The sequence below is a fragment of the Giraffa tippelskirchi genome, chromosome X (assembly GCF_054371585.1).
Source record: "Giraffa tippelskirchi isolate mGirTip1 chromosome X, T2T-mGirTip1v1.2.pri, whole genome shotgun sequence".
In the NCBI taxonomy this organism is placed as follows: Eukaryota; Metazoa; Chordata; class Mammalia; order Artiodactyla; family Giraffidae; genus Giraffa; species Giraffa tippelskirchi.
The window spans coordinates 39456828-39478359 of NC_137289.1; the positions used below are offsets into that span (position 1 = coordinate 39456828).

Sequence of the window (21532 nt, forward strand, 5' to 3'; positions counted from 1 at the left end):
CGAGGCCTTCACCTCTGAGGCCACAGAAGCCAGAGGAAACCAGAGGGCAACCAGGAGAGGCCAAAGGAGAGTCGTGGTCTATAAGGAGGAGAGGCCACACTTCCCAGGAGGCCGGGAAATTCTCTTCCCTGGTGAGTCTGTCTCAAACCCTAGATTCCTCTCCCTGGACCCAGGAACTGACTGTTCCATGACCTAACTGAGTTGGCTCCAGAATTATGCCTTCCCAGGGGTTCAGCTACCACTGGACCCCACTGCTCTCAGTAATAAGCGGGGAATAAGTACGTAGTCTGGGCTTCAGATTTGTTTGGAGACAAAATTTATTAGGAGTACAAAAAACCCACAAAGGCAATTGGCATGAACATCTCCAGAACACTTAAGAAACCCTCTGCTGTTTATCTACCTCCTCTCCTGTCATGAAAGTGGAAGGTCTGTTTAATCAATTAATTCTGGGCTTATCACACTTTTTCTTTAAAATATTTATTTATGTATTAATTTATTCGGCTGCACTGTGTCTTAGTTGCAGCATGTGGGAGCTAGTTCCCTAATGAGGTATTGAACATGGGTCTCTGCATTGGAGTCTTGGCCACTAGACCACCTGGGAAGTCTCTTCTCATACTCTTGGGGACAGTAAAGGGTCATAGACCTCCTCTGAGGCCCCCTTAGAGCTGAGGCATGGGGCGGCTGCAGTAATCCTCCTGTGGCTAAGATGTGGTTTGTTGGTCATGACTCACTCACACTCCCTGCACACATAGGGCTTCTCCCCTGTGTGTGTCCTCTGGTTTGTGATGAGACTTGACCTATCCTTGGAGACTTGCCCACACTCTCCGCACTTGGCTTTTATAATCCCCGAGACCCCTGCCCCCATGAATAATTTGCCTGTGTCCTCTGGATTCAGTTTCTGGCTTGTGGTGGGCTCTTCCGTCATTCTCTCATGCATCCCAGAGCCCCCCATTTGTCCCTAGGACGAGTAGGAAGAGGCCCTTGAAATCCTCTTCAGCCTTTTGCTTTTCAGCAAAGGTTGGGGCCTTTCCTTGGCCTCGCGACCCTCAGGTTTGTCACTCGGGCTGTGCGGATCAGAATATCGCTGCTGCTGATTTTGATTGCCTGGGCAGTGATCCTCTGCTTGGAGGTGGTCTCTTGCAGATGGTCTCAGGAGGGTCTGAGAGGGGTGATTGCGTTGGACATGTTCGCTGAGGAATTTCTGACTAGAGAAGGCCAGAGAGCAGGAGGCACATGGGTGGATCTTGGGCTTCGGTTCTGCTGAAAGAGAAAGCTTTTGGTCAGGTAGCTGGTTTGCCGTCGTAAGGCCTGCCCACTAATCATCTTGGTGTTGACAGCGCACGATTTGTCTCCCATCAAGTGTGTCTCTACAGTCCACTTTTCCATTCCATCCTTATTCTCTACATCTACAGAAATCCGGGAAGCTTGTGTCAAGGGCCTTTTCTACGTATCACCCGGACTAGGGACCTTCCAGCAGCATCAGAGCAGCGTCTCTCCTGATAGAGGTGGATCTGCAGGGACCTTTCCCTGTGTGTCAGTATCTGAAAAGTCATGTCACAGTGGCCACAGGTATTTTACCCTACTGAGAGATAAGACTCTTGATGACTTAGGTAGAATCTTCCTGAGTGGCTCCCTGTGAGGGGAAAGGGTCTATTAAGTTAGGGGCGCCTGGCCTGGAGCTCTCTGCCTATGGGAGGTAGCACAGGGGGTAGTTAGAGCAGGTGTGAGTAAAGCTGACTTTGCGGCTCCTGGTTCAAAGAGCAGCCTTTGTGCCGATCTCTGCAGGAAGTGGGTTTCAGACTGGACGAGACCGAGTGGCCCAGGTCCCACTGACTACAGGTCTCTGGCTCCTGCTGCCCCAACTGCTTCACAAATTGCTCCTCTCTCAGTTTTCCATAAATCCGAAAATAAAGGCATGTCCTTTCTCAAGCCTCACCAGTATTCATACCTCATTTATTTCATTCAGTCTTAGTCCATTTAACATGCACTAGGAAGTCCTGTTTAAAAATACATCTCCAGCCAGACTCCTCACACCCTCACTCCCGTGCATCTTCAGCCAGCCCACTCTCCCCTCGTGTCCGGCAATGAACTGACCTCTGAGGGGACTCTCCGCTGCTGTCTCTTCCCCAAAATGAACCAAAGCATTGTCACAGAACAGAGAACATGCCGCTTGCAGCTGAAAACCTCACGGTTGTTCTGTGTCACCCAGAAAGACCCCTGGGGCCTGTACGTGGACACAGGCCCTGAGGCTTCCGTGTCCCGTCCAGCCTCCTTCCTGTCCCTCTGTGCTTCCTCCTGCGACCACCGGCATGGCCTCTCGTCCCGGCCCTGGGGCTGCGGCACTGGCTGTTCCCCTGCCTGGAATCCTTTCCCACGGGTGTTATCTCTGCAGAGACCCTGCCCCACCATCCTGCACCACACCCCGCCTTCTGCTCACACTGATCCAAGGCACTTTTCCTGCACTGTTTTCCTCAGAGCACCAGCCCCTGTCTGGTATGAAGCCGGTGCTGCCCCAGGGCAGTGGTTCTGTCTGTTTTGGTGGGTGGAGCCCTGTCTGGCACAGAGTATGAACTCACAGGACAACAAACTGAAACAGTGACTGAATGCAAATCACTGGACTCCTGTCGCTTAGAAATGGGAGGAAATGAGGAAGAAACAGGGAAAGGTGAGAGAGCTGGTAGGTGCTAGAAAACTTGCTTTTTGCTTCTGAGCCTTTCAGCAGAAGGTGATGTTACATATTTTTTGCATAAAATGTTGAAAATTAGAACTAACATTTTTCACATAAAAATCTTTCCTAACAGTCATATGAAATGAATCTAATTCTGAGGCATTTTAATTGCGACTTGACTGACTTTAGACTGGATTGTACTCTGCTTTGGAATCGGACCAGGGAGGCTCCCCGGGGTGGGCTGGGGCGCTGGAAGAGGGGTGGCGCTCACCTCTCCCGGCCGCGAGCTCGCTCTTCCCCCTGCTGTCCCGTTGATGCCGAGGTCCTGGCCATACTCGTCCCCGTACCAGACCAGCAGCTCACAGCCCAGCCCGACCACTTGGCAGGTTCGGTAGAAGATCTGCCGGTGATACTGGAAGGCCACCAGGTTCTGCTCCTCATCGTCCCGGGCACAGTTCACATACCTGGGGTCGAGGCAGGGAAAGGAAAAGAAACCTCAGGTGACGAGCGCCCCCCACTGTCGGACCATGCCCAGCTCCTTGCCTTCAGACTCTGAGGCCGCTGTGGCTCCCACCGCCCCTCATGGGGACCTTCTGTTCACACCTTCGACCAGGCCGTGCGAATTCCTATTTCCAGATCCTGTCTCTGGTCCTCTTCCTGGCTGGAATGCTTTTCTCTCCTTACCTAATTAGCCATTTTCCGGAGCCCAGTCCCAGCCGCGTCTCCACCTGGACTGTCCATGAGGCTGGTGACCTCCAGCTCCCCTAAGTTCTAAATTAAGTTCTCTTTCATTCCACAGGACTTGGTGCTCCTAGGCTAGCACACACCCCTCAGCACTCACCCCAGCCTGCCTTCTCTCCCGAGGCTTTTCTTCAATCTCCCCATGTGTATCCAGGGTCCTGTTCACTTGCCCACCCCCTCCCATGGAAACTTGGAGAGTGCTCTGACATAGCTTGAGACCCAGAACAGTAATAGTTTATTCACTTTCTGCCTGCCCTGATGAAAGGAGAGGCCCTTAGAGAATGGCCATGCTCACGGCCATCCTGCCCCGCATTCCTTCCCAGGCCTCAGGGCTCACTTCTCACTGGAACCGAGCCTGGGGAGGTTGTTGCCCACATGGACTCAAGGTCTCTCGTGTTAGGTTATCCTGGCACTGTGCAGTTACTCAAAAATGGAAAAATTAAAGTTACTATTTCTAAAACCAATTGGCTAATGTCTGTCTGCAGTATGTTCTCCAAAAGGACATGGGTTGTGTGACCTGCTTCAGTAATGAAGTTCACTGTCTAAACTGAAACATGAAGTGCTTGGTAAGTGTCAATTAAGTGAGTTACAGTGTCCCTGGTGAATCTAGACTCCTCAAGTTGTTTTCAAGTCCCCCAGTTTTGTTTAGCACATAGACTTGTATTTTGAGGGCACATGCTATATTTGTATTTCTTTCTTTCCAATATCTTTTGAAATGAAAGAGCATGATATGGAAGGAAAAGAGGAAAGAAGATGTGAAAGCTATTGAGGGAGACAGGTTGAGAAGGAAAGGGGTGTGGGCTTGAGGGAAGAGCGACGTCTACAAACTGCAGACTCACTGCACTCACCTCATCCAGTTGGCCAAAGACGTGTCCTTTCTATCCACATATTCATAGCAGTTTCTCCCTTTGGTGATCTGAGTGTCAGAAAAAGAGTTACAAGCTTTCTTCTCTCTTTTATTTATTTTTTTGTGTAGGAAGCAATAGAAGAACGATTTCTCTCTGCTGTCATTGGTGCTCTTCAGCCTGCATGGATTCAACTGCGTTCATCAAGAGGCTCTTTAGTTCTTCTTCACTTTCTGCCATAAGCGTGGTGTCATCTGCATATCTGAGGTTATTGATATTTCTCCCGGCAATCTTGATTCCAGCTTGTGCTTCTTCCAGCCCAGCGTTTCTCATGATGTACGCTGCATATAAGTTAAATAAGCAGGGTGACAATATACAGCCTTGACGTACTCCTTTTCTTATTTGGAACCAGTCTGTTGTTCCATGTCCAGTTCTAAGTGTTGCTTCCTGACCCGCATACAGGTTTCTCAAGAGACAGGTCAGATGGTCTGGTATTCCCATCTCTTTCAGAATTTTCCACAGTTTATTGTGACCCACACAGTCAAAGGCTTTGGCATAGTAAATAAAGCAGAAATAGCTGTTTTTCTGGAACTGTCTTGCTTTTTCGATGATCCTAGAGACTAGACCAAATTCCAGTCTGGTACCAGCTTACCAGATGACAGAAAAAAAATTGTTTATGGGTAAGCTTAGAAAAGTCTTTTCCATATATCTTGAAGTAGCAGTATTTTTGCAAAGGCATCAGTGTGAAACCATAGAAGGCATGTTTAAAACCTGATTAAATTGAAATTGACAAAGTAATCTGGCCATTGCTGTGACTTGAAACACTTGAATATGATAACTAGAATTATAACTGACAGCATTTTACCAAAACATATCAGATTTTCATGAATGTCACATAATTTCTAGGATATCTATATTAGTATCATCAACCATACAATATAACTTGAGAAGATCCATCACTTCTTCTGACAACACTTCCCATGTAGTTTAACATGCCAAATGAACTCGGGCTGTTTAATATCTCTCTTTGGGAGGTCTCAGGGGCCCTCTGAAGCATCCCAAAGGTAGCTAGACGTCAATTATTTAGGAAGGTTTGTTTATAAATATCAAAAGGGTTTATAACAGTCAAGTAGGATGACATAAGTCACTGTGAAACAATACTTATCCACTTAGCCAAAGTTAACAAAGGATTTCAAAGGTCAACCTAGAACAGATCACTCAAGAGGTAAAGAAACTTAAAATCCATTAGCAAAGGCAGTTCAACCTCTCAAGAAAACTTGTACTAGGCACAAAACACTTTTCTGGAGGTCCACTTCCCATAAAACCTCCTTATCCCTTTCCGTACCCATTCCTTTGCTTCTCCCATCCTGAAACTGCCACCCGAAGTCAGAACTATTTCTTTTTCCTTCATAAAATGTGATTTCATTACTCATACCTTCTTTAATAACAAGACATACATTTTCCTTAAGCAACAAAGAACTGACTTTTACATTGGCATTCTATAGATTGGTGAACATACGTATCAGTGATACTATCTAAAAAACATTTTTGCTTTCTTATAGTGAACATCTTAGGATGGCACCAGACACTATTCATGGATGGTCAAAAACCTCTTTAGTGTCTGTGTAAGAGGAAGGTCCTGTCAAGTAGTGAATGTCTCAGAACCTTATTTATTTGGAAATGACCTAGCTATTCAATACACTGTCATCACTTAGTTTAGCACAACGATAGAAATTCAGGTAACCAAAATCTGGAGAAACTATTGTAAATTCAGTTCAGTTCAGTTGCTCAGTCGTGTCTGACTCTTTGCGACCCCATGGACTGCAGGATGCCAGGCTTCCCTGTCCATCACCAACTCCCGGGGCTTGCTCAAACTCATGTCCATCGAGTCAGTGATGCCATCCAACCATCTTATCCTCTGTCGTCCCCTTCTCCTCTGCCTTCAATTGAGACTATTGTAGATAGATATTTTAAAGTATAATTATTTTTAACAGTTTATCTAAAAGCTCATATCGCATTTACATTCTTTAGGAGTTTTTCTGTTTGTTTGTTTTTAGAGGTACTTTCTTTGTTGACAAGCTTGTGACAGACATAACAATATAGCAATATTTAACTTATAATAAACCTAGGCACTATAAAAATTTTATGCTTACTGTTAATGACTCAGACATGTCTAGAGTAGTGAAAAAAAATAAATACCAGGTATTTAATATTGACTATTTCCCAGTTCACATGAATCTAAAATTCATTTAGGTCAATTTTTTCTTGTATTTAGAACTGTTTGATTTGTAAGGGCTTCCTTTTCTTTAGATTATTTAAATAAGAACTCACTTACAACTTCAGCAATATTATCAAAAAACAGAAGACTCACACTGAGACATACATAAATCCACAGACAGACAGAGGTCTTCAAAAGGTAAGTCTAGGGGTGAGGGGTTGAGTAGGGTGTAAGTTAGGGTGTGGGTTAGGTTTAGGGTGTGGGATAGGGTGTCGGGTTAGGGTGTCGGGTTAGGCAGTCGGGTTAGGGTGTTGGGCTAAGGTTAGGGTGTCGGGTGTCAGGTTAGAGTGTCGGGTTAGGGTGTCGGGTAAGGGTTAGGATGCTGTTATTTCTGCACTAAATATATATAATTCTCTATAGCTCACATTTGAAAATCTAGGCACAGATTGTCCTGCATGATATATGGAATACGCTCTAAGAAAATCTGGAAAAAGTTTTCCCAATGGAAATATTGACTTCTTTATGTTACATTTATGAATATCTGTGAGCACATTTTCCTACACAATATATGGAATTCTCCATGGTAAACCTTTGAATATATGGACATTCATTTTCCTACATTAAATATTCAATTCTCTCCACAACACATATGAAAATATTAGCCTGGCTTTGGTGGGCATAGATTTTCAAATGTGGAATACCAAATTCTGTATGTTTCATGCGTGGCAATCAGTGTGCAGATTTGCTTAAATAAAATATGGAATCACATACATTTTGCAGATGATAATTGGAACAAAGACTTTTGCTATATTGACATATGGGATTCTGTATATTTCATATATGAAAATCTTAATTAAGATTTTCTGACATAAGTATGTAATTTTCTATATTTCATGTTATAGAAATCAGGGAACCAATTTTCCCACATTAATTAGGACACCTCTACATTTCACAAATAGAAATTTGTGAACAGATTTTCATACTTGTCATATGAGATTTTTCACATTTAGTATAAGAAAATCTCGGCCCAGATATTTGCACAAAAAATACAGAAATCTTTATGCTTCATATATGAAAATATGAGTGACAATATTCCCGTATGAAATACGGAATTCTCTATATATCAGATTTGAACTAGGGCCATCCATTTTCTACATAAATATGAAATATCTATGTATCACATATGAACACCTCTGCTCAAACTTTCCTAGAGGAAGTATTGAACATTATGTGTATCACATAGGAAAACCTGGGTGCCAATTTCCCCTCATGCAATCAGGAATTCTGTATATTTAAGATATCTTTCAAATTCTGCATACCAATTTTACTACATAAAATATGGAACCCTGCATAATTCAGATATGGAAATCACTGTGACATTTTTACTCTCTTAAAAATAGATTTTCTGTATGTTACATATGATAATCTCAACGATGGTTTTACTACATGAAATGTTGAATTTTTTTGTATTTCACTTGATTAAAATCTGTATCCAGAGTTTTTTACATGAACTATGGAATTCTCTATACTTCCTATATGAAAATCTGGGTGGTGATTTTCTTACATTAAATATGGGATACTCTACATTTCACACATGAAAATCTAGGCATTGGTTTTCTTAAGACACGGAGATCCAATATAGTATTGGTATTCCCCTATTTCACAAGGGAAAATGTCAGCACCACTGTTTCTTCATGAAATATGAAATTCTTTGCATTTCTCATACATATATCAAGACAACCATTATCCACCATGAAATATGGAATTCCTTATATTTCCTATACCAAAATCTAGGTGCTAATGCTCCTTCATGGAAGTTGGACTTTGGTATGGTTCACATTTGAAGATCAGAATGGAGATTTTCTTATAAGAAATATGGAAATCTCTATATTTTGAATGAACCAGTGGTTCTCCACGTACTGCCACGTGTTCCCTGTTTGCATTTGGGTCCCTGTCCCTGACACGTGTCTGCTTGTGTTGCATGTGTGTGTGCATGGGTACTGGCCTCTGCAGACACAGAGATGAAGGTGACAGAACATGAGATGTGGAGCAACCAGAAGAGGAGGCACGAGGCGCTCACAGACTAGGGGAGACGGGTCCATGCATCTCTGTCATGCCCCTGTCCGGGACAGGAATGAGGGAAGGATGACAGATGACAACTGTGGACAGTGACTCTGCAAATCTGCAGTTACATCAAGAGGCATAAACAAGCTCACAATTCCTGCTGTGATGTGTGTTTGTATCCGTAAGCAGTGGTGGGGGGTTTGAGGAGTCACCCAGAGGAAATAAATCAAGTGATGTGGGGATTTAAAACCACCGTCTGTGGACCCCTCAGTCTGTGGTGCATTGGCTACCCTGTGGAAATGCTGGACGAGGCTAGGGCAGGACCCCCGATTTTGAAGAGGCCAGGGTGCTTCGGATAAAGGAAGAGACTGGAAGGAGGAGGATTGGAATGAGAGCCGGCTTCACTGAAGATTGTTCCACACTTGTGAGAAGGCGATCTGGGCAAGTCCTAGGCTAGTGCTGCCTAGGATCAGCCTGTCAGCCAGCACACTCCCTCTCCAAGTGTGTTCCATATTGGCACCATGCGAGACAAATGACATGCTAATGTAGGCTCTCAGAGTGAATCCCCAGGCATCCTAGGAGAGCCTGGGTGTGAGCGTGCAATCCGTCCGGGCACTTCCAGCTACCTGGCAGTGCAGAAGGGTGAGGAAAGCGCAGGTGGGCGGTGTGTGTGAGTGCCCCTCTGCCAGTGTCTGCCTGTGAGGGAGGGAACAGGGATGAAGCAAGGACGGCAGGCTGTTTGCATGCAGGGACCCTGGGACAGTGAGAGACAGGTTCCAGTGCAGAGCCTGCTGTATTTAGGCTCCAGGCATTACTGAATAGCAGTCATGAGGAAGACACCACATTGCTCGTTTAAAAATGTCCTGACGTGAATTCCTTCCTTTTTCCGAGTGTGCTGCTGCACCCTGGATCCCTTGCCGAAAGGATAGGCAGGCAGAAAGCACCAGTGGGAAGTCGGTGAGGATGGAAAGGAGCCAAGAAACAGAATGGGGTGGATTCCCAGGCACAGAAGAGGGGGCGGGGCTACAGTCCCTTGGATCTTTCTGTCCTTCTCAAGTGTAGCAGCATTCATGCCCCAAAATGACCAGGGGCATGAGCACACCTTGCTTTGTATGTAAGCTTTGGTTGACTGACGGGACTCCAGCATAAGCAGCTGCTACCTGCAGAGTTTTCCAGTTGGAAACATCACTCTTTATTCTCTTCGCAGAAAGCTTGGCTATCAGGACTATGCAAAGGATGGCGTCAGTTGATTCTTCGCTGCTCCCGACCCCACAGGGCTGGGGAGACAGGGTAGGCTGCGGTGTGTTCTCAACCTGGAGGCTGAACGAGAACAGCCCCATTTTGAAAGGGCCTGTATACACTAAATGGGCAGACTTCAATGCCTCTGGCACCGGTGAGTCATGGTCCTCAATGGAGAGCTGTCCTTAGCATTCTCACTGACTGGCATTTAAGCACATTTCATGGAGCTCCCTCATGCCAGCTAGAGCATGCCCCGTTTCTCCCCCTGTCCAAAGTGTGGCCAAGCCACCGTAGTCCTGTGCAGTGTTCATGTCCACCATGTGAGGGAGGGAGGGACGCCTGTCTCCTTCTGTGGTTCAGAAGAGATCGCCTGTGTTTGCCTCTAAGTTTGAGAAAGCATTCCCCAGCTTTGTGAACTGACAAAGTCAGATCTCCCGTGGGTGCAACTCACACAGGAGGAGAACTTTGGCTTTATGCCTAGGTTAAGTGTCTTTTATGAGTGCCGGTGTCCGGAGAGTGGCAGAGGGCAACAGCACCAGTCAGGGAGACAGAGACACACAGACACAAGCCCCTACTACACACGGAGAAAGATGGACAGAGAAACAGTGCGTGCCAGAAGCAGAGACAGAGACACAGAGAGCTCTGTACCCTGTGGCTCCTGAGCAAAAGAGCTCAATTGTATCAAACTGGGTTTGTACCCACTCTCCTATCATCCAGACCACATCGGGCTCTCTGCTTTATGGAGGAAACTCTCCAGCCACATTGCCCCCCTGCCTTTCATGGGACACCTTGGGAGAGCACCCAGATGTCTAAGGTCCTGTGGGACGCAGGAGTGTCTTTTTCGGATATGGAAGTGGGAATTCATGGTTTGAATTTCTACAGGCCAAGGAAATGGCAGCTCGCACCTGGGTTTTGCCAGATGGAAGACAGGCAATATGCCTGGAGGTGGGCACTCAGCGAATCAGAGGCATCACGTGGCTCGCTGGAGCCCCGGAAGCCGGGGCAAGGGGGTGAGGTGGGCCCGAGGCGACTCCCTTTGGGCTAGGGGCCTGTCCGTGGAGCGTGACGCCCACTACCCTCTCTGCCAATGGCTGAGATTGGGCCAAGCAGCCTGGGAGTGGTTCACAGCTCCAGCAGCCCAGGGGCCCTGTTAGCCTGGGAAATCCGGCCGGCCTGCGGAGGAAATGGATGAAAACGGAAGGGGGAACCAAGGCCAAGATGGGATGGTGGCTCACACAAGACCACGAGTCTATGTTCTGGAACACCTTGCCTACAAGCTGGTGCACCAGCGAAATGAACTGACCCATATGGGCAAGACTGCCTTAGAGACGTTGCTAGGCCCATACTATCTCGTTGCTCACCTCCCCGCACTCTGTTCTTCGGTCTCCCAGTGATGTGTAACCTGTTTACAAAATAATGCTCGCCAGGGGCCTAGTAGGTCAGCAGGGACACAACATTTTGGACTATCCCCCTTTGAGGATATGGAAGCAGGTTTCACTGAAATCACTCCAAATCAAGGATTTAGATACCTTGTAGATTTGATCTGCACCTTTTCAGGCTGGGTGGAAGCCTTTCCTACCCAAACTGAAAAAGCAAGACAAGTAACCAAGGCACTCCTGAAAGACATTGTCCCCAGATATTGAATGTGTCTGACCATAGGGTTGGACAATGGACCGGCATTTGTAGCCGATGCAGAACAACAGGTGGCAAAGGCTTTGAAAACCCAGTGGAAATTGCATACTGCCTGCCATCCCCAGAGCTCAGGGAAAGTGGAACACGTGAGTGGAACCCTCAAACAAACCCTAGCAAAACTATGCCAGGAGACCAGCTTATCTTGGGTAGGCATGTTGCCTGCGGCCCTCTTAAAGGTGAGGTGTTCACCCGGGGCACGGACAGGGTTTTTGCCATTTGAAATCCTGTATGCACGACCACCCTCGCTAGTCAACTTAAGGGGAGACACCAGAGAACTGGGGAACTTGGACTTATATAGGCAGCTAAAAGGGTTAGGACACACAATCTCTCAAATACATACGTGGATAATTGATAGAATACCCATTTCCTTAGGTATAACAGCACATCCTCACCAACCAGGGGACCGAGTATGGGTAAGGATTGCAAACAACAGCCTGTAAAACCCATGTGGAAAGGGCCCTATTTTGTAATCTTAACTACCCCCACTGATCTCAAGGTGGCATGAACAGATGCTTGGACCCATTACTCCAGAGTCAAACCTGCAAGTCCCACTGATAGCCAGGAAAAGTGGGAAATGACCCTTAGTCTGGAGAAACTCCTGTGCCTGACCTTGCAAAGAAGGAAACAAGCACCCCAAAGCCCTGCTGGGGGCCACACCGGGAGCTGGTTAAGAAACACACGGCTGAAGCTGGAGGAACCAATAGGACCTACACAAGGCAGATGTATTGGTTATTAATTGGTCTGGGACTCCCCCTATTCATCTTATTTGGAATAGGGCTTTCCTCTCTCCCACAGAGTGGACTTGTATCCAAAAACTCTCTCTCTGCTTTCCCTACTTCTTCATACTTCTTCTTTTTTAGGAGTCTCCTCCGACTGTGATCAACTTAAATATGAAAACAGTGTATTTTTGCCTTATAGTTCTGTTAAGTTGTAAAGTCGCCTCCTCATCTGAGAGCCAGGATAATTGTTCTGAATGTACGGAGTCTTTCTACCATGAGGGTAAATGGGCCCAAGGATTCACTGACTGCACATACAAACCAGCCGCATGTTATAGTTCAGCTTTCCCATGAACTAGAGAAAGGAAGCATCATTGCGAGGGACAATTAGAGCCCACAGTGTGAATGGCCTAACGTGCTATGGTACCCCAAGACAGATGGCTTGCTAGACTCGACAGACTCATTTTGGGATGATAGATTGTGGGGGGGAAGACCAGGCTAGGAAAGAACGAGCCCAGGAGGTGGTCAAATGGTTAAAGGCCCAAGTAACCAAGCCAGACCCATTGGCATCAGGTCCAAAGATGGGGTCCTCTGGACTTTATAACCAGCTTTGAGTTTCCCTCAAAGATAAGTTAGAAATGACCACTATTGGAAATAATCCTTTTATCCATCTAGCCGAGGAGGTAGCCCTGGAACTAAATGTCACTAGCTGCTGTGTTTGTGGAGGAGCTCTGATGCATAAAACATGGCCCTGGAAGTGTACTGCACTGGATGCCTCTCTGCTATTCCAATGGAATCGAACAACTAGCAGGCGGGCAGGGGGTTCTATTCAGAGTTGGACCCTGTCCAAGGAAACAGAAGGCAAAGAATGCCTAAGCCAGGAAGGGACACATTATACCTGGGTCAGAGAAACAAAATGTAGAAGAGCCCTGGTCTATAATGGTACCTGTAACAAACGTCTGTGGTGGTCAGGGGCCCCAACCTGGTATCGGGATCCCCAAAAGGGAGGGAATGGAAATCACACTTGCACTCCCTTCAACTCCACTTCTGGGATTCCAGAGCGAAACTGTACGGGAAGTCAACCTGATACTAATCCTTTTCTTGCAATCCCAGGCATTAGCCCATATTGGAAGCATTTTAACTCCACAAACCCAGACTTATGGCAGCCCCGAGAGGGACTTTTTGGATTTGCGGGAGAAGGCCTACTCATGATTCCCATCCAGATGCGGAGGAACCTGCACCATAGGAATAATTCAGTCAGGTTTCTTCCTCTTCCCGACTCACCAGGGGACACGCTGGTGTTCCCAATTTGCGACAACCTGAGACATAGAGAAAAATGATTCCTCGAGCTAGGGGGAAAACAAAGTTGGGGCAAAGCTGAGCGCCCCCAACAGATAATCCCGTATTATGGTCCGGCCACGTAGCCACAAGACGGCAGTTGGGGGTACAGGACCCACATTTACATGCTCAACGGAATAATCCGACTGCGGGCGGTACTTGAGAGTATAACTAATGAAATTGCAACTGCGTTGGAACTGTTGGCACAGCAACAATCCCAGATGAGGACTGCCATCTATCCAAATCGAATAGTGGAGGAAGGAGGAGCTTGTGGGAAATTCTACCAAACTGACTGTTGCATCCAAATAGGAGACAATCGAAGAGTTGTGACAGACATAGCTAAAAATATCAGGAAGACTGCCCATCTTCTAGTTCAGACAATGTTTCTGGTTAAAACAATGATTGGGATTGTCGTAGTCATACTCACCGATGACTGCTTATTCCCTGCTTCATACCGGTCCTAATCAAACACGTAACAGGGTTCATTCATAGAAAGAGTTGTCAAACGGAGAACAGCCACCTAGTTGTTGCTTTTAAGGGGTTACCAACCAGGTCTGGATGATGATGTTCTCTGACAGCCGCAGATGCACCCTAAATATCAAGAGCGGGGAATGAAATAGAAACCAGATCAAAGCCCCCAATTAAAGTAACAACCTTTTGCTTTCCCTTCCTTTATCTTGTGTTAACAGCTGCTGCTCATCAATCACCGCTTCCACATCTGATCTCTTGCTTGGTGGTCACCTCCTCTTCTCGGGAACTAGGGCTACCTGGGGAAGGGAGGGATCTGAGCTGTTCAAGCAGGAAATCTACGGTGTATTAAAAGATACCCAGAACAAAGCCGAGGCACTCAGTCTTTGGCGGCGACTCCACTGAGCCCACACCGGTGCTGAATAAACTCGGCTGTTCTGCATCTTTGAGTGCCGCTTGTCTCTTTCTGATGCCACGGATTCTATAACCACACTACTATGTCAATCAGCCAACTCATGGCCTACTTTCCCATGGCCTTTTTTTCAAACAGTCCTCAGAAGCTTGGCTTGTCTGTGCTTTTGCATTCTATCTGCCTTTTCGTTTTTTTGAGAGACTCTTGTATGGCAGGAGGAATTACTATGAACTGGGCCATCTTTAGTGGTAGGAAGTCATCTAGCACAACTGGTACAGTTGGAGAAGTGAGAGAAAAGTCCTAATACAAAAATGTAACTTCCAAGGTAGTGCTAACTTCCGGTTGTATAAGTAGAGAAGTATTCAAACAGAAAGAAAATGAAATCCCACATAAACGTGGTTATCTCGTGATGATCACGAAATTGAAATATGCTTAAGAGAACAGTCTATATATAGGTGAATCCTGGCTCCAGCTCTATTAAGTAGTCACACTGTTTGAAAAAGTGTGACCGAGCAAGTCTCCTTTAAGTCACTGTCCCCCTTTCCCCAAATAATATCTCCTGAATCTCTAACCTGTTGCACTGCAGTTGGTCTAGTCTAGTATGCTGAGGCATTAAGATTGTCAAAGCTCATTGAGGCCAGAGACTACATTGTTTATTACATTTTGAAATATGTCCCCAAGGCTTGCAGGCAGGTCTGGAGCAGCTCCCACCACCCCAAAAAGCCAGATCTTTGCTCTGAACTCTCCCCTTCATTCTCTGGTCCATTTTTCCTCCATCTTCTCACCAACCTGCAGCATTCTGTGTTCACCGCCCCGGAAGGATGCTGTGTTCTTGCAGTCTTCATCATCTCCACGAGTGCCTGCCCATGGTCTGTATTTGAACTCTCTGTTGATGGAATGAAAACATTTGAGTAATGAAAATTAGAGGGTGCAGACAGGCTTGCATGGGAACTTCTTTATTAAGTTCCACAAAGGGACCCTGCCCTGCCTTGTGGCTGAGTTGACTATTATTAGTGATTTGAATCCTGTCGACTGGATCGTCTGGAAGACGAATAGTTTCCCTCTGAAAGTGGCACAAAAGACTTTTACGTGACTTCACTCGCAGTGCACATCTTCTGCACAATATCCCGTACCTGGTACTCTTACATACAAATATTCTCAGTTTATCCGGTATTTGGCCTGATGTGCTGCACTACAGAGTCTGTCTTTTAGGCTTGGCTAAGAAGGAAGTTGAGAGATCTTGTCGGGAGACCTTGTTGGCAGATTTTGTGGCTCAGATCATGAACTCTTTATTGACAAATTCAGACTTAAATTGAAGAAAGTAGGGAAAACCACTAGACTATTCAGGTGTGACCTAAATCAAATCCCTTACGATTATATAGTGGAAGTGACAAATAGATTCAAGGGATTAGATCTGATAGACAGAGTGCCTGAAGAACTATGGACGGAGGTTCATGACGTTGTACAGGTGACAGGGATTAAGACCATCCCCAAGAAAAAGAAATGGGAGAAAAGCAAAATGGCTGTCTGAGGAGGCCTTACAAATGGCTGTGTAAAGAAGAGAAGTGAAAAGCAAAGGAGACAAAGAAAGACATACCCATTTGAATGCAGAGTTCCAAAGAATAGCAAGGAGAGTTAAGAAAGCCTTCCTTAGTGATCAGTGCAAAGAAAGAGAGGAAAACAATAGAATGGGAAAGACTAGAGATCTCTTCAAGAAAATTAGAGATACCAAGGGTACATTTCATGCAAAGATGGGCACAGTAAAGGACAAAAATGGTATAGACCTAACAGAAGCAGAAGATATAAAGAAGAGGTGGCAAGAATACACAGAAACACTACACAAAAAGGATCTTCATGGCTTAGATAATCACGATGGCATGATCACTCACCTAGAGCCAGACATCCTGGAATGTGAAGTCAAGTGGGCCTTAGGAAGCATCACTATGAACAACGCTAGGGGAGGTGATGGAATTCCAATTGAGCTATTTCAAATCCTTAAAGATGATGCTGTGAAAGTGCTGCTCTCAATATGCTAGCAAATTGGGAAAGCTCACCAGTGGCCACAGGACTGGAAAAGGTCAGTTTTCATTCCAATCCCAAGGCAAGGCAATGCCAAAGAATGCTCAAACTACCGCACAATTCCACTCATCTCACACGCTAGCAAAGTGATGCTCAAAATTCTCCAATCCGGGCTTCAACAGTTCGTGGGCCGTGAATTTCCAGATGTTCAAGTTGGATTTAGAAAAGGCAGAGGAACCAAAGATCAAATTGCCAACATCTGTTGGATCACTGAAAAAGCAAGTGAGTTCCAGAAAAACATTTATTTCTGCTTTATCGACTATGCCAAAGCCTTTGACTGTGTGGATCACAACAACCTGTGGAAAATTCTGAAAGAGATGGGAATACCAGAACACCTGACCTGCCTCCTGAGAAATCTGTATGCAGGCCAACAAGCAACAGTTAGAATTGGACACGAAACAACAGACTGGTTCCAAATCAGGAAAGGAGTATGTCAAGACTGTATATTCTCACTCCACTTATTTAACTTTTATGCAGAGTACATAATGAGAAACACGTGATGATGAAGCACAAGCTGGAATCAAGATTGTTGGGAGAAAGATCAATAACCTCAGATATGCAGATTACACCACCCTTATGGCAGAAAGCAAAGAGGAACTAAAGAGCCTCTTGATCAAAGTGACAGAGGAGAGTGAAAACGTTGGTTTAAAACTCAACATTCAGAAAAGTAAGATCATGGCATGCGGTCCCATGAATTCACGGCAAATAGATGGGGAAATAGTGGGAACAATGAGAGAGTTTTCTGGTGGGGGGGGCTCCAAAATCACTGTAGATGGTGACTGCAGCCATGAAATTAAAAGATGCTTGTTCCTTGGAAGAAAAGCTATGACCAACCTGGACAGCATACTAAAAAGCAGAGACATTACTTTGCCAACAAAGGTCTGTCTAGTCAAAGCTATGGTTTTCCCAGTAGTCATGTATGGATCTGAGAGTTGAACTATCAAGAATGCTGCGCACTGAAGAATTGATGCTTTTGAACTGTAGTGTTGAAGAAGAGTCCTCAGAGTCCCTTCGATACTGAGGAGATCCAACCAGTCCATCCTAAAGGAAATCAGTCCTGAATATTCATTGAAAGGACTGATGTTGAAGCTGAAACTCCAATACTTTGGCCACCTGATGCAAAGAACTGACTCATTTGAAAAGACCCTGATGCTGGGAAAGATTGAAGGTGGGAGGAGAAGGGGATGACAGAGGATGAGATGGTTGGATGGCATCACCGACTCAATGGACATGAGTTTGTGTAAACTCTGGGAGTGGGTGATGGACAGGGAGGCCTGGCGTGCTGCAGTCCATGGGATCGCAGAGTCGGACATGACTCAGCGACTGAACTGAACTGAACTGATACCCTTCTAGAGCACTTTGTTTCCTGTTACCATAGCCGCCAACTCCCCTGAGTACCTGGTGCTGCCAGAACCCCTGCAACCCAAGCAAGTGCACCACCTCCACACCTGGCCCTCACAGGGGAAACCCAACTCCTCCAGGGCAGCCTCAGGTGCAAACCCCAGTGGACGACCCACATGCAGAGGTGGAAATGAAACCACAATAGAAACCCAGGGGCAGTGCGGCTAAGGAAGAAGACCCCAGACCTTCCCACCAGCTGTACAAGCTGAAGATTCAATCCGCAGATTCTGTGCCTATGGAATATATAAAAGGTCATCGAGAGCTCCCACAAAAGAAAACGCACTAGTTCTGATAGCTGTGGACGTTGGAGACAAGAACACAGAAGATTAGGACCAGATTAGAATCTGAGCTGCCCCCACAGCAGGTCCAGACAGCAGCACAGTGTTAGAGGGGTTTCTAGGGAGGTGAGGTGAACTGTGACTCCCAGCGAGGGAAAGGATTCTGACAGCAGTGACTCAAGAAAAACATTGATTATTTTTGTTTTGACTTGTTCTGTAGATTCTTTTGGATTTTTTTTTTCTTTTTTCTCCCCTTCCCCCCCTCCCATTGTAGTTGTTGTAAATGTTCTCTCATAAGATTTCTCTAACTTTCCACAAAACACCAAATAATGTTCTTGATAATTGGACTCACATTTCCTAAATATTTACTGCAGTGACCAAGGAGAGCCCTGGAGGTATAATAGCCCATCAGAATTCTTCTATTTTGGACCAAAAGATACAGACCTTCATTGCCCATTCTTGAAAAGGCACTGTCCACTTCATACCTGTACTACTCAGGGAGGCTCTCTCTAGTATCTTGCCCAAGGACCTCAATTCTTTTCCTTTATCTCATGAGGTTCTGCCAGTTTCAAGAAAGTGTTTTGTTTTTTTTGTCCTGTAGAGCCCTGTCCCTCTCCTGAAGGGCTCAGGAAAAGTTTGATTTCGTGGATTATCAGGATTTCATCTCAATGTTTGGCTGACAGTGGTGTACTTACAGATTCTTATATCCTACACAACAGGAAATAATTACAACTGTAGGTGTAAAGAATACTTTGCAGCAATTGAAAATGATACACTATCTTCTCGCTCACACAGAGAAAAAGAAATAAAATACGAAAACAAAATTACTGAACAATCACAGAACTGTGAAAATGACTGTGGTGGGGCCACCTTGTTTCTCATAAGTGGTCACCAGTGTTCTCTAAATAAGATGGAAGAGGCAGGAGATATGCCCACAATTAATTCAAAATACATATCTCCTAAGGGTTGATTTTCTGCCTCTAAAATTAATGTATCTGTGCCATAAACACTCATACTCATATGTGATCATAATTGGAGATAGAGTATTTACCAAGTGATCAAGTTAAAATGCATTCATTAGAGTAGGTTTTAATCCAAATGACTTATATCTATATAATAAGGGAAAATCAGACATAGATACATACATATAGGGAAGAAAACGTGGGGAGGCATAGGGAGACTTCAGCTATCTACAAGCCAAGAAAAGTGGCCAGGAACGGAGGCCCGTTATGCATTCACACCTTGCATAAAATCCAACTCAGATGAAACCTTGATTTGGGCTTAGAGCCTCCACAAGTATGAGACAATACATGAATGTTGTTTAAGTGACCCAATCACTAGCATTTTGTACAGGAGCTCTAGAATACTTGAAAGTGTTGAAAGTATTAGTCGCTCAGTTGTGTCCAACTCTTTGTGACTCCATGGACTGTAGCCTGCCTCGCCCTTCTGTCCATGGAATTTTCTAGTCAAGAACGCTGGAGTGGGATTCCATTTCCTACTCCACGGGATCTTCTGGACCCAGGGATTGAACCTGAGTCTCCTGCATTGCAAGTGGATTCTTTACTATTTGGCCATTTTCTAATACTCATATGATATTTAAATGATCTTAACTAGTTTTATAAAATGAACAATACAGTAGATAAATAATCATACTTGTTACACTACTGTCACTAGACCCGAACACACCAGGAAGACCATTATTGGTTTAGTCAGGATAACCTCGCTGTAGAGTGGCTCAGTGACCGTGGCTACCAGTTTGACTCCCTCCTTGGCTGACATGGAGTCAACATGAACTTTTTAGCTTCTCTGACTGAATGCCCTCAGCATCCCTATGATGTTAAGCTGAAAATCATCAAGATTTTCCACTTCAAAAACAACAGAATAAGGGCTAGAAAAGAATGACATTAGATCATCTGAACGAGTTAGGGTAGAAACTTCTGATTCTAGGCAGTGTGAAATGAGGTTTTTCTCCTGAAATTTTTTGTTGCACTTAACTTCTATGCTGTGTTGGGGTCCTCTTTTTAAGGGAATCCATAAACAATGGTAATGTTGAAAAGGTTTCTGAATGGGGTATGCCTATCCCATCAACACCACCATCCACGAGTTGAGACTTGCAATTGTTAATTCAGCTATGAAGCCATTTCCCTTATTTTGCCTTTACAGTGAACCACAACATTGCAAGGTGATTCCTCACTAGGTTCTCTTATTTCCTCAATCATCAACTGAAGTGAATAATTACTAGTGTTACTCCCCCTTCCAATCTTCAACATCAAACTGCTTTTCCCTTCTCCATCCTAGATTTTCTGTGTATCAGAGTCCTTTGAGGTCCCAATTATCTCTTCAAAACCCAATTGTTTTGTATTTTTAATGTTTTTTTTATAACTGATGTATTCATTTAATTTCTGAATTTACAAATGTGAAAGAAACACAGGTCATTAAGATATCTAATGGATTCTATTTCTTAAAATGACTTCATACACAATATATGTATTAGATTTAGGTCTTTAGTCCATTTTGAGTTTATTTTTGTATATGCTGTTAGGGAATGTTCTAATTTTACTTTATTGCATGTAGCTATCCAATTATCCCTGCAGCACCTATTGAAGAGACTGTCTTCTCTCCACTGTATATTCTTCTGTTTTTTTATTATAGATTAGTTGACCATAGCACATAGGTTTATTTCTGGGCTCTCTCTTCTGTTCCACGTGTCTGTTTTTGTGCCGATACTACACTGACTGGATTAATGTAGTTTTCTGATATAGTTCGAAGTCAGGGAACCTGATTCCTCCAGTTCTGCTCTTCTTCCTTAAGACTGTTTTGGCGATTCAGGGTCTTTCGTCTTTCCATACAAAATTTAAAATGGTCTGTTCTAGTTTTGTGGAAAATGCCCCGGTATTTTCACAGCAATTGCACTGAGTATGTGGATTGCCTTGGATAGCATGTTTATTTTAACAATATCAATTCTTCCCATCCATAAACAAGGTAAACCTTTCCCTCTGTTTGTATTATCTTCACTTTCTTTGATCAGGGTTTTACTTTTTCTACGTACAGGTCTTTCACCACCTTAGATACGTTTACTCCTAGCTGCTTTATTTATCATTTTATTCATTTTATCTCACCCTGGTGGCTTTTCAGCAATAAGAGTGATCATTTTTTGAGAAATAACCGCTATAAATCATTAATCAATTCCAGTATGTGTGGTACTTGGGGGACCTATATAATGTTTAAGAAAACAATTTAAAATTTGAAAAATGTTAAATATTTTCACTGTGTATGTGTAAGTATTCCTATTTCTGTTTGTGTTCTGTATTTGGAGAATGGGATTTTGTCAGTCTCTTCAAATTGATCATTGGTTTTGATAAGTTTCGGAGAT

General features: G+C 44.7%; 1 protein-coding gene across 25 annotated transcripts in view; it reads right to left on the bottom strand.

Moving 5' to 3' along the window:
• Positions 1-299: 299 nt before the first annotated feature.
• Positions 300-21532, bottom strand: part of LOC145536802 (histone-lysine N-methyltransferase PRDM7-like) — a 44147-nt gene continuing 22914 nt past the window's right edge. For 2 of the 25 annotated variants that reach the window (XM_081566763.1, XM_081566754.1), the window contains 5 exons: positions 15191-15287; positions 13949-14112; positions 4258-5025; positions 2940-3132; positions 300-1257 (listed from right to left, as the gene is read on the bottom strand). In XM_081566763.1, coding sequence (XP_081422889.1) covers positions 1150-1257; positions 2940-3132; positions 4258-4262 — 306 coding nt within the window. In that variant the 5' untranslated portion in view covers positions 4263-5025; positions 13949-14112; positions 15191-15287 and the 3' untranslated portion in view covers positions 300-1149. Of the gene's footprint in view, positions 1274-2939; positions 3133-4257; positions 6207-13948; positions 14285-15186; positions 15288-21532 lie in introns of all 25 variants that reach the window. The other 23 variants (XM_081566749.1, XM_081566741.1, XM_081566764.1 and 20 more) reach the window with 14 other exon arrangements.